Source organism: Coregonus lavaretus (assembly GCF_964263955.1).
Source record: "Coregonus lavaretus genome assembly, chromosome: 13".
Lineage (NCBI taxonomy): Eukaryota > Metazoa > Chordata > Actinopteri > Salmoniformes > Salmonidae > Coregonus > Coregonus lavaretus.
In genome coordinates, this window is record NC_140000.1 from 23639486 (window position 1) to 23654145 (window position 14660).

Consider the following 14660-nt stretch of genomic DNA (forward strand, 5'->3'; position numbering starts at 1 on the left):
GTCTTGATTGGTTGATATCAGCATAAGAGACAGGTCATCTCCTAATACGGCAGAAGAAGAAAAAATTGCACATGAATCATTCCATAGTTTATTGATTTAGATATTTAGAGTCAATTAAGTTACTCATTTATTGATTGAGTTTATATCCCGTCTGTCAATCTACTGTTATTTATGGGCAAGGGGCCTGTTACAGAAAATGTAAACAGTACATGATTGACATGATGGTATTTGGGGTCATTTCAGCATGATATCTCACAGCCCGGCCCTGTCCCTTACAAAGCTGTTTGGTTAGAGTCAGGCATGTGGTTATTTAGCTTCTCACTTCGGGCTTTCTGGTCTGTATTTTTAGAGCTTGCTGCCTCAATCTCTGTTGCCGCCCTGCTGGGGTTATCGCTACTATCGACTATTGATCTACGATCTGATTTGGTGGGAGCATCTGTAGGAGGGACCACGATCACTCTTTCTATGGGCTCATTGGCTATTTTCTCTGATAAGGCAACATAAGTCGGTTCGGGCTGGTGTGAACTGGAGCGACGCTGCAGTGCATTCTGGGTACAGGAGAAGGACCGCTGTCGAGGAGCAGGCTGGGGTAACAGGAAGTGCGGTGTCGCTGCTCTCGGGACTTCCTGGGGCCTTTCACGATCTTCGTCCTCTGAGGTAACTTCCTGCAGAGTGCTGATTGGCCGTGGGGGACGCCCCATGATTCTTGGGGTGACCAATGCGGTCACTGATTGATTGAGCTGTGGCCGCCAGTTCTGAGGGGAAGGGCACTGCACTCTGCCCATTGACCAATCACTGTCAAAAGAAGAGGGAGATCATAAGCGTAGGCAGTGATGAATTTGCCTTATCATCAAGATTGGTAAATTGCTAAATGTTATTGTGAGTAGATGTGCCAAATGCCACAAGACCTTACCTTGGTGGAGGCGAGGACATATCCCGATGCCCTATGACACCAGAGAAGGAGGCACTTCTACCAGGGAGCCCAGGGGAATTCATCCACTGGCTATAGAGCAAGGCACGCTCATCCCACAGCATATCATTGGCTTGCTCCATAGGAATAGGCCCTCTCTGAACCCTGTGAGCCAATAGGAGCTCCAGGACTTGATGATGCATTCCCTCTCGGGCAACATCCAGTGCCCGGCGTCCTCTGCGATCAGACAGATTCTGATTGGCCCCGTTCAGGAGCAGGAACCGGGCGGTGTCGTAGCAACCATGGAGGGCGGAGAGGAACAGAGCAGTCTCACCCTATCAGATAATGGGAGTGGTATATATCAGAGAATGGGAGTGTCGAAGCAATAATATGGGAGAATATATAGTTCCTTCGAAGTTAATCTTCCTAAATCTTCATACTAGCATGTGAAGAATCATAAAAGCAGAGGCTTCTGCTGGCCTTGGTACCTTGTTGTCCTGTAGGTCCACTGCAGCACCGTAGCGAGTGAGGGTTCTTGTCAAGGAGAGGTGGTTAACTGAGCATGCCCAGTGGAGGGCTGATCTCCCTGAGAGAGAGAGTGCATTTCAAGTGGAGGAAGGTGAGTGAAGGAAGGTGGGAGTTCAGTACAGAAAGAGAGGGAGTAAGTCAGCCAGTGAACAAACATTACACAACAGAGTCAAGCCCAAAGGGTGAAAGACGAGGAAGAGGGTGATTTTGAAAGAGAGGAAATGGGAATGCAAATGATGGTGAGGGACCAGTGAATCAGCCCGAGAGGGAGAGAGAGAGATAGTGTGAGAGAGAGATAGAGGAAGAGAAAGAGAGAGAGAGAAGAGCAAGGGAGGTTAATATGGTACATCCACACTGCCTGGGCACTAGGGCACATTAACTTCTGTATCGGTTTGAGAGGGGGGCAGAAGGGGTGCTGTAGAGAGGAATGGAAGGGAAGAGTGGGAAGCCATGGAGGTTTTACCAGAACAGAAGAGAAGAGAAGGGACACAAAAAGGGACGTGACATGGGGAGGACCAGAGAGAGATGGGGTCAGTTACACTGGTTACTCAACCCCTCAAAGTAATACAATATAGTAATATGTATGTGAGGCAGTGTGTTTATAAGCTCGTTATTACACCTATGGACGCTACATAACATTTATGGGCATTTGTTCCATGCAATATTGATTTTTAAAATACATTTGCACAATAATCCTCCCATGACACTCTACAGGGAAGTTGAGTTTACTTGGTTTATTTTATCGTCTAGCCTACATTTTGGTTAATAATATCATTGGGAAATTAATACCAGTGTGGTCTGTGTTGTTGACCGGCACCCCAGCTCGTAGCAGCTCCAGGACCACACGGTCAAGCCCACTCCGGACCGCACGAATCAGGACCACTGACCCATCTGGACCACACCACTGAACCGAAGCAGACTGTCAAAATAATGTTTGGTTTGGTCAAAATAGAATACTGTAAATAATAACCAGCTAAATCTACAATTTAAATAAACATATTGATATTTATGTGAATATTTATGACACTCACTTGATTGGGTGTTCTGTGATGTGGAGACGGGACAGCATTTCTCTCCCATCCTCTTGGGGGAGCTAAAAGTGGAGCTGAAAGTCAATTTAGTTACATGCTTGTGCAAACCGTAAATTGTGACCAGTTAAAGGCTCTCCAAACCTGTTAATGTAAGGGAATAATTAATAATTTTACAAGCCTATTAATACAGAATGTTAACCATTATCAGGAGGTGATCTTACGTTGTATGGGTGTTTGTGGGTGGCTCGGAGGGCTGCGGTAGTGCTTCTGCTCTTGAGTTCGGTGGTCACAGATGGACCTGTTGATGTCCTCCATTGAACTCTGGGTAAAGTCAGTGTCACTTCCAATATCCAGGTCCTTTTTCAGGGGCCTGAAATCATACGTTATGCTGTGAATAGCAGTACTTTGTACATGGGATATGACTACAGTATCACTAATATTGTGTAAAATAGAGATAGTCCAACACAACAGTTTGACCTTACAGACATTGTAAAATGACCCTAATGGAAACAGCTGAAAGCCATACAACCCATTACAATGAAGCATACTGTTATCTGATCACAGCACTGTTGATTTGCTAGACTGAACATCCTCTAACTTCTCCCATAATCATTAATCTTCACTCACCGCAGTCGAATGGCATCCTCCCCCAGTGGCTCTCTGCGTCTTTTCTTCTCAGCCTCCTTTGCTTTCTTCTTCTTTATCCCGTTCCTGTCTTTCTCTCTCCCTGTCCTGCCCCTCTGCTCTCGGTGGGGTGTGTGCTGTGCCCATGCCTTGGCCACATGGTCTCCGCTGTCATTCTCAGTGACAGTGGATCTGTGCCTAACCCTCTCTCCTCCTCCTCCTCCTCCTCCAGCACTCTCCGCTCGTCGTCGTCTCACCCTTCTGATCACCAAGACAACCATCAAGACCAAAGCCAGTACCAGGCCCGTTGCCATGCCGATCACAGCCCATAGCCATGGAGGTGTTGCTCCTGTGCGGAGAAGGGGGGCAGAGATATTAGGTGGTACTCACATTTACACACACACACACACAGTCTTACACACACACACACACACACAAACACACACACACACACACAGTTTTACACACACAGTTTTACACACACACACACACACACACAAACACTATGTAATAGGATACATACCATTAGTTTCCTCTTTTTCCTCAACTGGGTCCTCCTCTCTCCCTCCTATTTCCTCCCCGACCCCTCTTACACTAATAAGGGCCTTTAATTCTGGGTGAGAGGGGAATGACGCACGAGTCGATGATGTAGCAGCCCGTAGGAAGTTAGCTGCTTCGATGGCGTACGGGAAACAGGTAGAGGGCAGACGGGAGCACGGCCTGTTATCCACTTGCAGGAATAGGAGAGAGCTGTTTGAGAGAGATAGGGAGATTGATGAGATGTTAACCAAAGAGACTAGGTTAAGGTAAAAAATTAGGGTAAGCAAAATCGTAATCTCTTTATAGTTACCCATTTGAGTCATCCGAGGAAGCTTGAGCCAGCAGATTTTCGAGCTGCTGGGGATTAAATGTGAAGAGGTCCTTGCTGGGGTCAAGGGGCGCTGTGCCGCGCAATTTGAGAGGCGTCTGAAGGAGGGTGCTGAGGGCCCAGAGAAGGGAACTGTTGGAGAATGTGCCGTGTTGGAGGGGGACGCGGGTGTGCAGGAGCAGGGTGCCCTTAGCCCACAGAGGGTTGTGGTGCCTGTGACAGTCACTCCCGTCCCAGCCACAGGCTGCGCTTTCGCAGCCCTGGTCACAGTAAGAGTTGGCATAGTGGTCTCGGCAGTAGTGGATGTGGCCTGAACTGAGAGGGGGGGATAGTTGGAGGGATGCAGAGAAAGCGTGAACCCCAGTTGAAAAAAAGGAAAGGGAGAGTGATAAAGAGTAAAGAGCAGGGTGTGTTTCATTCCAGGAAGATGTTCTCTCCCCTCTGCCCTTATTCACTCCCCTCACCATGAATATGAGACTACTGGGTAAGAGTTAGTCACCATATTGCTTTCACATATCCAGTCCTGTCAGATCCATGAAGGAGAGTGAACAAAGGGAAGAGGGGATGGAACATCTTCCTGGAATGAAATGTAGCCCAGATCTCCCTGCTGCTACAGTGTCTTACATGCAGTGTCCTTTGTCCCTCAGACAGTCGAACCCGTCTCTCAGACACTCGGGCTCGGTGCACTCCTTATCACATGACCCATCTCCAAACTTGGCCTTACACTGTCTGGACGGACATAGGGCCCAGGGGTCACCACCGGGAGATGCTGCTGCTGATTGGGGAGGAATCACACACACACACAGACACACACACACAAAGGTTAGATTCCAGCTTGACACTAATACACTAACTTAAACTGAATCACTTTGGATAAAAGCATCCATTAATTACAATACTGTATTACTGTATCACACAAGAACCTGTGCTTTGACCTACATTTTCAAGCTGTGTATTGTGTAGGCCTATGTGTATCTATCACCACCAAGCATTCATTGTTAACAATGCTTGGTACCGTGCAGGCCAGGCAGGCTATGAAAGGTGTGTCCTTGGCATGAAGCATGAAACGGGAAATAGGAGGCCTGACACAAACAGGAAGTTTCCAAGAGAGGCGAATAGCAACAGGAAATGGAGTGGGCTGGGACTGGACGAAGGTCGGAGGTCGTCACCCTGGCGATGAGGAATGTAATGGAGTGGGACAATGGAGAGGCTTGGCAGGTGTGTGAGGGACAATTCAATCACAGCACAGGAGAATTGGGATTAGACATGGTGGACTGTATAGCAGTGACCATTCAAGGAAATGCTGTACAATCTTTGACTGCTATGCAAGCAAAGTACTTTTTGGTTAGTCATATCTTTAAATCAGGGACACATTCAAGCAGCATCTTATAAAGTGATGACGAAAGGATGTGAGAGCAATATATGTCAAGTACGTCACAGTATTTTCTCCTAATGATATATCCTCAGAAATCGATACAACATAGAAGTGAGAACATCAATGTAAAACTAAGTCTGATTTGTTGCTGGACGAACCATGTAGGACTTCCTCTCTGTATTCGATTACCTAGTAGAGACTCCACCTCACTCTCACAGGTATCTAACATCATATCAACAAGATAATAGCTGGAAGAGGGACTCACCTCGACACCACCTGCTCAAACCCAACAGAACAGCCGTCCACAGCACCAGCATCATTGGGCCAGGCAGGTCCCAGACAGGAGGATGGAGACAGGGCAGTAGACTACTCTCTCTCTCAGTATCCTCACAGCTGTACCAGCGCGGTTACTAGGTCCAATGCCTTGGTCCGGCTATGGCAGGTCCGGCAGGTCTGTACTCCGGCACTTTCACAGTGTTGTGGGGTATCTCTCTGGGTCTCTTCTGGAGAACTTGCTGTCTCACAGCGCTCCTGACCGCGTTCACAATGGGACCGTGTGAACAGTTTATGTCTAAAGTGGTACACCCCAACCTCCAGTGCTGCTACCACCCACCTCCCTCTCTCTAATTATTTTTCAGAAGCACTGCGGATATGTGGACAACTTCCTGCCACTGTGTGGAAAAGAATAGGAACGGGATGTGTGTGTGTGTGTGTGTGTGTGTGTGTGTGTGTGTGTGTGTGTGTGTGTGTGTGTGTGTGTGTGTGTGTGTGTATGTGTGTGTGTGTATTTGTGTGTGAACTTTGTGTGAGTCTGCAGTCTGTTTTTCTACTGATTATAATGCCTCAAGATGTATGTAATCTGTCAAATTAACCAGGCCCTGTATTCATAAAGCATCTCAGAATAGGAGTGCCGATCAAGGTCGCACCTGTTCAGGCAATCATATTCATTATGTTCAAAAAGGCTAAATTGATCATAAATCAGCACTCCTTCTCTGAGACACATTATGAATACAGGTCCAAGAGTAGGGCCCTCACATTTCACTTTTTAAACTTAATAATCTTAATAACATAATCTTATCTACTGGAAATTACAAATAAAACTCTTTCAAAATCTCAAAAAATAGATAATAACCTCCAGGAATGTGGTGGGTCTTAAAATAGACAGATATAGCTGCAGCACTGTATCTGTCTCAAATGAAAGGATGGATCCAGGAACAGGAAACTAGGGGGTTCTACTTTCATCCTTAACCACAGGACTCATCAATTGTACCAAGAAACAGCCTCACAGTAGGTGGTACCACAAAGTTTTGTGCAGTTTCAAGTTTTTGGAGTGGGGAGGTGGGGTGTATATTTCAGGCTAAGGCATACTAGTTACTCATTACCTTCATTTGAGTTATCTGGCCAAAAACCCAAAATATAATTTTTATTTTATTTTTTATGATGAGTTTATATATGTAAAGGGCGAATATGCAACAGATGATCATGTCAATAATGTATCAATAATGGAGTGGTGATAATGAGATTGATTATCATCATGTAGGTCATCAAGCTTTCCACAAGATGTCGCTATTCAACAGATTCCTTTCAAGTTCCAAGATGACTCAGCCAGTAAGTAATTTACTGTACAACATTTTTAGATATATCAAGCCCTTACACAGTAATCACCTACTCGTTTCACATAAAGTATAGCATAGTATAATTAATCTAAAATCGGCATTTACCAAACTCAGTATGGCATGTCAAGAGGGGGCGGGTCGGTCAAAAGGGACTTTCCAGTTATGTACTTTCGGTTTCATTATGAAGCACAATCAGCAACTCGAACGTGGGGTCATCCAGTCCAGTCGCAGACTGCTGTTTAACAAAATTAATGCGAAGATTCCCATTTACATGAGGGTGTAACTTAGAATATAGGCTAGATATATTCTTAATATATATAGGCTATCGTTTCCTTGAAATTCAGAAGAAATTGCAACCTCACTCGTAAGAGCCCACATGCAACCGTGAGTAGTCTATATTTTTTAAAGGAATTTAAACTTGTTATATTGTATTATATATTACAGCAAGTATTGTAATGTGTTATTACTATTCGTCATATTCATCCTGAAGCTTAAAACGACTTTGAAATTAACCTAATTGAAAGTGAAAGTATAAATGAAGCGCCATAAGATAACAGTTGATTACACACTCCAGCACCCAATGTTGTCCCTTATTAGTCGGTCAGCTGTTTTTCATTAAATGGTCACACTCCCTCCAATATTTTCAGATAATCTATGTCCAAGGGGTTTAATTGGGATTTTGTGTGAACTAATTCTCAAATTGCCACTTTTTCGATAATAGGCTATAACAGATCTATGTGCACATTTCATTTTCCATATGGAATCCCACTTAGTCCTCCTCAATTTAACCCCTGGATATGATGTTCCTCAACCTCATTATCTGTCTGTCCCAACCTCCTGTTCTAGAGCCTGTTTGGAATGCCGAAAATGAACTTCTTTCCGCTGGTCTTCCTGTGCATGGATGTGTGTGTGGTGCAGACAGTCCGCTTGTCCCAACTCTCTCCTCTCCTCCTCCCTCATCCCCTTATCACCTTGTGGGGTGGAAGCCTGCTCCGTGCCGGCCTCCACCTCTTTCTCACCTTCATGTTCCCTGGAAGTCCCCCATGGATGAGCAGCTTCGAGGGACTCCAGAGCATGGGGGTCCTCTGCTTCCACTGCCCACTCTACATCAGCCTTCTCTGGGCATGTGGCCAGTCCATCTTGGGGCAGCTATGGGGATGGCACTCCTGGCAGGGGGTGGGTGAAAAGTCTATATTGCTATAATTATGTTAATATATATATATATATATATATATATATATATATATATATATATATATATATATACCCTTTTTGTTTTAAAAATGGACAAACCTAACGGACTAAAATCACTTGTTTTTCAGCTACTTCAGGGCTACTGCGTAACAGTCGTAGCATGGTTGTACTGGACACGCTACGTCCCTTCTCTTATTACCAAGCCAACCAAGGAACCACAGAAGAAGACTGGGGCCTCTCTAGAGAAACTGATGGGATACATGAAGCCTTACATCATACGCTTCGGAGCAGTGCTGAGTCTTGTCGTCATCTCTTCCCTTGGTGAGATGGCTATTCCCCACTACACCGGCCGAATGACAGACTGGATCATGAATGAAGACGAGCCTGAAGCCTTCACTTACGCCATCACAGTCATGTCTCTGATTACAGTCATGAGGTATAGTACAGCATAGATCAATAATTGGCAATACGATTATCTTGAGTCCTTCCAATTGATGCTCAGTGTTTGATACTCCTGTTTTTTAGGTTTCAAGCTTCCTAACCACTTCCTTAAGGCATCTATTGTAATGATACTGTAGTAACATGTTTCTTTGCCCTCCTTCTCCCATCTTCATCATTCAGTGCTGTGTGTGAGTTTGTGTGTGATCTCATCTACAACATCACCATGAGTCGCATACACACCTCCATCCAGGGCCTAGTCTTCCAGTCAGTGCTGAAGCAGGAGATCGCTTTCTTTGACAAAGCACAGACAGGTGAGTCACATCTCATTGTAATCTACAGGTAACTGCCTAAATAAATGAAACACCAACATACAGTGTCTTAATAGGGCGTTGGGCCACCACTAGCCGCCGGAATAGCTTCAATGTGCCCTGGCATAGATTCTACAAGTGTCTGGAACTTTATTGGGGGGATTGACACCACCGTTGATGGTGGTGGAAAACGCTGTCTTAGGTGCCGCTCCAGAATCTCCCATAAGTGTCCAATTGGGTTGAGATCTAGTGACTGAGACACACACCCCCTTTAAACTCCCAATGCTCTTTGAGAACCCACTTTCAAAGTCACTGAGATCTCTTCTAGCCATGGTAGCCCAAATAATGGGCAGCTGGACATATTTATACATGACCCTAAGCAAGGAATGTTCATTGCTTAATTAACTCAGGAACCACAACTGTGTGGAAGCACCTGCTTTCAATATGCTATGTATCCCTCATTTCCTCAAGTGATTCCTTTATTTTGGCAGTTACCTGTACTCCACCTTCTTAAATATATGTTTTTTATACAATAGCTGGGTTACTAATTTATTCAAAGCTAACTGATGAACATATACAGTATGTCCCAAGGATATATCCCAGGTGTTTTTAAGTGAAAGGAGCTAATCTTAATAAACACGAGTGATACTGTCAAGAGCATTGTGTTTTTTTCTTTCTTTATGCAATATATTTATGCTTTATGCTATATATATATGATATATATTTGCACCCTGTCCCCTCCAAGGGGCTAACTTAACCTATGACCTTTGTTCCAGGTGACCTTGTGTCACGCATCACCACGGACACCAACGACATGAGTGAGTCTCTGAGTGAGAGGTTGAGTCTGCTGATGTGGTACTTCATGCGTGTCACTTTCCTCTTCATCTTCATGCTCAATCTCTCCTGGAAGCTGTCACTCTTCACCGCTATGGGGCTTCCTATCATCTGGGTCATACCAAAGATATCCGGCAAGTGGTACCAGGTACAGGAAATCAGACCTTTTCTAACCTATTGTAGTAGAAGTAGCCTGGTCCCAGATCTGTTTGCGCCTTCTTGACTAAATGTATGGGGTGACAATGACAATAAGAGTTGGCTAAACAGCATAAACAGATCTGGGACCAGGCTATAGTGGGGGTAGTTCTGTGAACTACTGAACACTCCCGTGATTAGTAACATTGTCTGAGAGTTGCAGTTTCTTGATTCTTGATTCTACAAGCCACAGTCACAAAAATAGCACCACAGAGCAGACAGGTCAGAATGTTACCTGACCAATCAGAATGTAACTGTGAATATTGTTTTTGTCCCAGGAGCTCGGTGCGAAGGTTCAAAAGTCACTAGCCCAGGCCAATGATGTTGCCACGGAGACCTTCTCCTCCATGAAGACAGTGCGCAGCTTTGCCAATGAGGAGGGCGAGACAGAGCGCTACAGGAAGAGGCTGGAGAAGACCTACTCTCTGAATAAAGAGGAAGCAGCAGCCTACGCAGCCTCGACCTGGACCAATAGCGTGAGTCTCAGCTTCAATTGTAAACAGTCACAGAGTGAGAGCAATTTATCCAAATTCAGTTCCAAAAAGCTTGGATTGCACATTGACTCATGAGGGTGCATGAATTTGTCTGTAATAAGGGCCCTGAGTTTTTCCTGACCATGTGAACAGACTAGGGAAAGCTCTGGGCCATTGTGATAGACTATAACTACTGTAGGTCCCAGAGTTCTTCCTGGTTACATGATCTGGAAAACTCTGGGCCCTAGTCATAATCAATAATAACCCCATCTGTCTCCCTTTCAGATGTCAAGCCTGTTCCTGAAGGTCAGTATCCTGTACTATGGTGGTAGTCTGGTGACAGGGGGGACCGTCAGCAGTGGGGACCTTGTGGCCTTTGTGCTCTACGAGCTCCAGTTCTCCTCTGCTGTGGAGGTAAGGCCATAGATAAACAGTCTCCATTCAATCTACCAGCAGCCATCTTATGCTTGATCCCTACTACCAAATACAAACAAACCGAAATGTACACACCCTAACAAGGCACTGACAATTTGTTCTACAGTAAAATAGGAGTCAACATGATTTATCAGTATCAAAACATTTGAATCATAACTAGAGTTTTGAGTAGCAACATTTTGACAGTCACTTACTGGTGTCGCTTTTACACCTCCTGTCTGGCAGTCTGTGATGTCGTGTTACCCAAGTGTGATGAGGGCGATCGGCGGCTCAGAGAAGATATTTGAGTATGTGGACCGACAGCCCCAGGTTCCTCCAGAAGGCTCCCTTGCCCCACAGAAACTTGAGGGACATGTTCAGTTCAAGAATGTCACATTTACCTACCCTACCAGGGAAGATACACCTGTGCTCAAGGTATCTACATTATATTTACAGTACTATATACTGGATATGAATTAAAATAACATACATTAAATTACAATTTCTCTCTATCTCCCAGGGCCTGTCTCTGGAGCTGAGGCCTGGGCAGATCACTGCCCTGGTGGGGGCTTCTGGATCAGGGAAGAGCACCTGTGTGAGCCTGCTGGAGAGGTTCTACCTGCCCCAGGAAGGAGAGATCCTATTGGATGGAAAGCCACTGCACAGCTACAAGAACCAGTACCTACACGACAAGGTCATTACGAACAGCAATGGAAGCAATGTTACTCTTCCCCTAAGCTATATTAGTGCGTAACATAAATAGCCACCAGCCTTTAAAGAACACTACATGATCACAATGTTTGCCAAGAAGTTATTAACCAACTAATGAATAATGTCTCTCAGATCAGTGTGGTGAGTCAGGAGCCGGTGTTGTTTGCACGTTCTGTCAAGGAGAACATCAAATATGGCCGAGAGGACGCTTCCGACGAGGAGATATACCGGGCTGCTGGGCTGGCCAATGCCCACAAGTTCATCTCTGACCTGCCCAAGGGCTATGATACAGGTATGTCCCAAAAGCTTAATTCATATTGACTTCATCCTGATAGGATTGGTAATATTGTTTCTTTGGGGCTTTGTTTAGTCCTTACTGATAAAAAGTTACACTTTTTTCTGCATGACTTCGACTTTGAACTGTTAGTACTTTTCCTTCCTCAAACTACTGATGATATGATTGTAGTGTATGTGTGTTATCCAGCTCTGCTGTTCATACCTAATTGTTGTTCTTTATTCCACAGATGCCGGGGAGAAGGGAGGCCATGTTTCAGGAGGGCAGAAGCAACGCATAGCCATCGCCAGAGCTCTGATCAGACAGCCTCGGATTCTAGTACTGGACGATGCCACCAGTAACCTAGACACCGAGAGCGAGCATTTGGTAGGAGAACTCTGAATCTTGTTATCTTTCACTACAACAGACTGACATAAATCAATTTTGGGTGGATAATCAGTTGCTGTTGATCATTTACTCACAATATAACCCAATGGAGGCTGTTTCCTTCCCTAACTTTAATCATTGATTTACAGTGTATTGTAATCTCAGCTAATCTCTGACAATTCAGTGGCTTTAATTCAAACATACTCAACATGTATCTCTCCTTAGGTCCACCAAGCTCTGCTCAAGGACTCAAACCCCTGCTCAGTGCTGTTGATTGCTCATAAGCTGAGCACTGTGGAGAAGGCCAATCACATTGTTGTTCTCGAGGAGGGAAAGGTGCTAGAGGAGGGGAGCCATGTTGAGCTGCTGGAGAAAGGTGGAACCTATGCTGATCTGGTGAACAAGCAGAATACTGGCTTCCAGCGCAAAGAAGGGGAGGAGCTGAAAGACTAAAACAGAGGCTCCGACAATCCTCAATGTAAACTGAAATCCCACTTCTGTCACCATCTCACATTTTCACCATTTATTTTGGTACCCATTTTCATGATATCCAATTGGTAGTTACAGTCTTGTCCCATCACTGCAACTCCCGTAGGGACTTGGGAGAGGCGAAGGTCGAGAGCCATGCATCCTCCAAAACATGACCTTGCCAAGCCGCACTGCTCGCTTAACCCGGAAGCCAGCCACACCAATGTGTCAGAGGAAACACTGTACAACTGCCGACCGTGTCAGCCTGCATGCGCCCGGCCCGCCACAGGAGTTGCTAGAGCGCTATGGGACAAGGACATCCCGACCGGCCAAACCCTCCCCTAACCCAGATGCTCGGCCAATTGTGCGCCGCCTCTTGGGTCTCCCGGTCGTGGCCGGCTGCGACACAGCCCGGGATCGAACCTGGGTCTGTAGTGCCTTAGACCGCTGCGCCACTCGGGAGGCCTATTTTCAACATGATTAGTTCTACTGCGTCACATATGCTTTGCAAATACTCTGAGATCATAGCATCAAACTTTAGTTAAATTATCATACTCCCCTCAGTGATTTTCAGGTACTCAAAGAAAAAACTGATTACAAGAACAGTCCTGTAATATAAGAGGTTTCAAACAAACTTTGTGTTCAACTTTCTATTTGCACTATACTGTAAATTAAGTATTTTTAATGCCTCAAATGTCCTTTGTATTTATTTTTTATTGAATTGTTCTCTCACATTTGTGTTCTAACTAATGTAAATAGGGAACCCAAAGAATGATTTGTTTTCTGTTTACATTGTCTTCAAGGCAGTACAATACACTAGCCTTTTTCTGTTCTGTTCTAATGACAATAAACATTCTGCTCTCTGAAATCATTTCTTAATTTAGTATCTGAATGTGGGGGAATGGTTACATAATAACAGCATGATGTGCAAGTTTTGCAGTTGATCTGTATTACTGTGGGAAACCCCTCATCTCAAGCTTTCACTTTTCCTTTACTTTGCTACAGGCCTAGATAATGATGACTAAGGCCAAGCCTAATCGCATACAATGACCTCCAGCAACATTGTTAGTGTTTAGAGGGTATTTCCAATTTACATTTAGCAGACGGTCTTATCCAGAGCTTACAAGAGCAATTAGGGTTAAGTGCCTTGCTCAAGGGCACATCAACAGATTTTTCACCTAGTCAGCTTGGGGATTCGAACCAGCGTCCTTTCGGTTACTGGCCCAACGCTCTTAACCACTAGGCTACCTGCCGCCCAATGAAGGCAATATGATGCTTAACACAGAGGCAGTTTCATAACAGTTGCAATAGCATACTGTTAGGTCCACAAACGTACACATTGCTGGAGCAGCCAGATACTGCAGCAGTAGCAGCACAAACAAGGGGAAACCAAGACACGTCATGGGGACTATAAAGCTGAAGCATCGGTTTAGAACGTTTTCTCACCACCAAATATTTTAGTGAGAGGTCCAGTCGCGGGTAGTGGGAGAGGCTGGAACTAGATCTCAATCCTTTTTGCTGTTCCCTAAACTAGAATTGTACGAACACAGTGCACTAAGTTTTATAGACTTGACGCTTTGCGAAAGTTTTAAAAAATTGCATTGTTTAGGAGTGCACGGTCGAATTGAGTTTGTGCACACGCGCACTTCACAGAGGCGTTCCCTAACGGAAATATGCAAATACGTGTTACAATGCGCCAATAGGATCTCGCTTGCTCGTGCTTGGCTTTGCCCACCTCCTTGCTTGTTCTGCGCACTATGTTTCATTTGCTCACACTGTAAACGACACAGATGAACTATCCTGGGTTAGTTATAAATATCTTTGGTTGCGGGTCCACCACAGCTCAACTGTCCTCAACTGATTTTGTACGTTTGCCCACTGACAAAGAAATGGTCAGTCTATAATTTTAATGGTAGGTTTATTTGAACAGTGAGAGACAGAATAACAACAACAAAATCCAGAAAAACGCATGTCAAAAATGTTATAAATTGATTTGCATTTTAATGAGG

At 44.9% G+C, this 14660-nt stretch overlaps 2 protein-coding genes across 4 annotated transcripts; one reads left to right on the plus strand and one right to left on the minus strand.

The window, feature by feature from the left end:
* Window positions 1–74: 74 nt before the first annotated feature.
* On the minus strand, window positions 75–5909 carry LOC311139655 (uncharacterized protein). Of its 2 annotated transcripts, none has more exons than XM_084174567.1 (11): window positions 5602–5909; window positions 4586–4736; window positions 3944–4276; window positions 3617–3843; window positions 3097–3442; window positions 2691–2839; window positions 2470–2531; window positions 2228–2357; window positions 1399–1496; window positions 914–1245; window positions 75–795 (listed from the first exon to the last, which is right to left on the minus strand). In XM_084174567.1, the coding sequence occupies exons 1-11, from the start codon at window positions 5654–5656 to the stop codon at window positions 273–275; spliced, it is 2406 nt and encodes an 801-aa protein (XP_084030693.1). In that variant the 5' UTR covers window positions 5657–5909; the 3' UTR covers window positions 75–272. The 2 variants fall into 2 exon arrangements, with proteins under 2 accessions (XP_084030693.1, XP_084030692.1); XM_084174566.1 differs by having other exon boundaries at window positions 2470–2543.
* Window positions 5910–7118: 1209 nt separating this feature from the next.
* On the plus strand, window positions 7119–13522 carry LOC311139702 (antigen peptide transporter 1-like). Of its 2 annotated transcripts, XM_084174622.1 has the most exons (13): window positions 7119–7336; window positions 7799–8128; window positions 8275–8582; window positions 8768–8898; window positions 9672–9877; window positions 10203–10400; window positions 10683–10811; window positions 11058–11246; window positions 11332–11505; window positions 11655–11814; window positions 12047–12183; window positions 12409–12661; window positions 12779–13522. In XM_084174622.1, the coding sequence occupies exons 2-12, from the start codon at window positions 7811–7813 to the stop codon at window positions 12634–12636; spliced, it is 2178 nt and encodes a 725-aa protein (XP_084030748.1). In that variant the 5' UTR covers window positions 7119–7336; window positions 7799–7810; the 3' UTR covers window positions 12637–12661; window positions 12779–13522. The 2 variants fall into 2 exon arrangements, with proteins under 2 accessions (XP_084030748.1, XP_084030747.1); XM_084174621.1 differs by having other exon boundaries at window positions 7134–7336; window positions 12409–13522.
* Window positions 13523–14660: the final 1138 nt, after the last annotated feature.

Coding starts and splice junctions, on each gene's coding strand:
- LOC311139702 (XM_084174622.1), top strand. CDS start 7,811: ATGCCGAAAATGAACTTCTTTCCGCTGGTCTTCCTGTGCATGGATGTG. Junction 11,247..11,331: donor AAGATACACCTGTGCTCAAG/GTATCTACATTA, acceptor TCTATCTCCCAG/GGCCTGTCTCTGGAGCTGAG. Junction 11,506..11,654: donor ACCAGTACCTACACGACAAG/GTCATTACGAAC, acceptor AATGTCTCTCAG/ATCAGTGTGGTGAGTCAGGA.
- LOC311139655 (XM_084174566.1), bottom strand. CDS start 5,656: ATGATGCTGGTGCTGTGGACGGCTGTTCTGTTGGGTTTGAGCAGGTGG. Junction 3,443..3,616: donor GGAAAAAGAGGAAACTAATG/GTATGTATCCTA, acceptor TTCTCCGCACAG/GAGCAACACCTCCATGGCTA. Junction 2,840..3,096: donor GAGGATGCCATTCGACTGCG/GTGAGTGAAGAT, acceptor GTATGATTTCAG/GCCCCTGAAAAAGGACCTGG.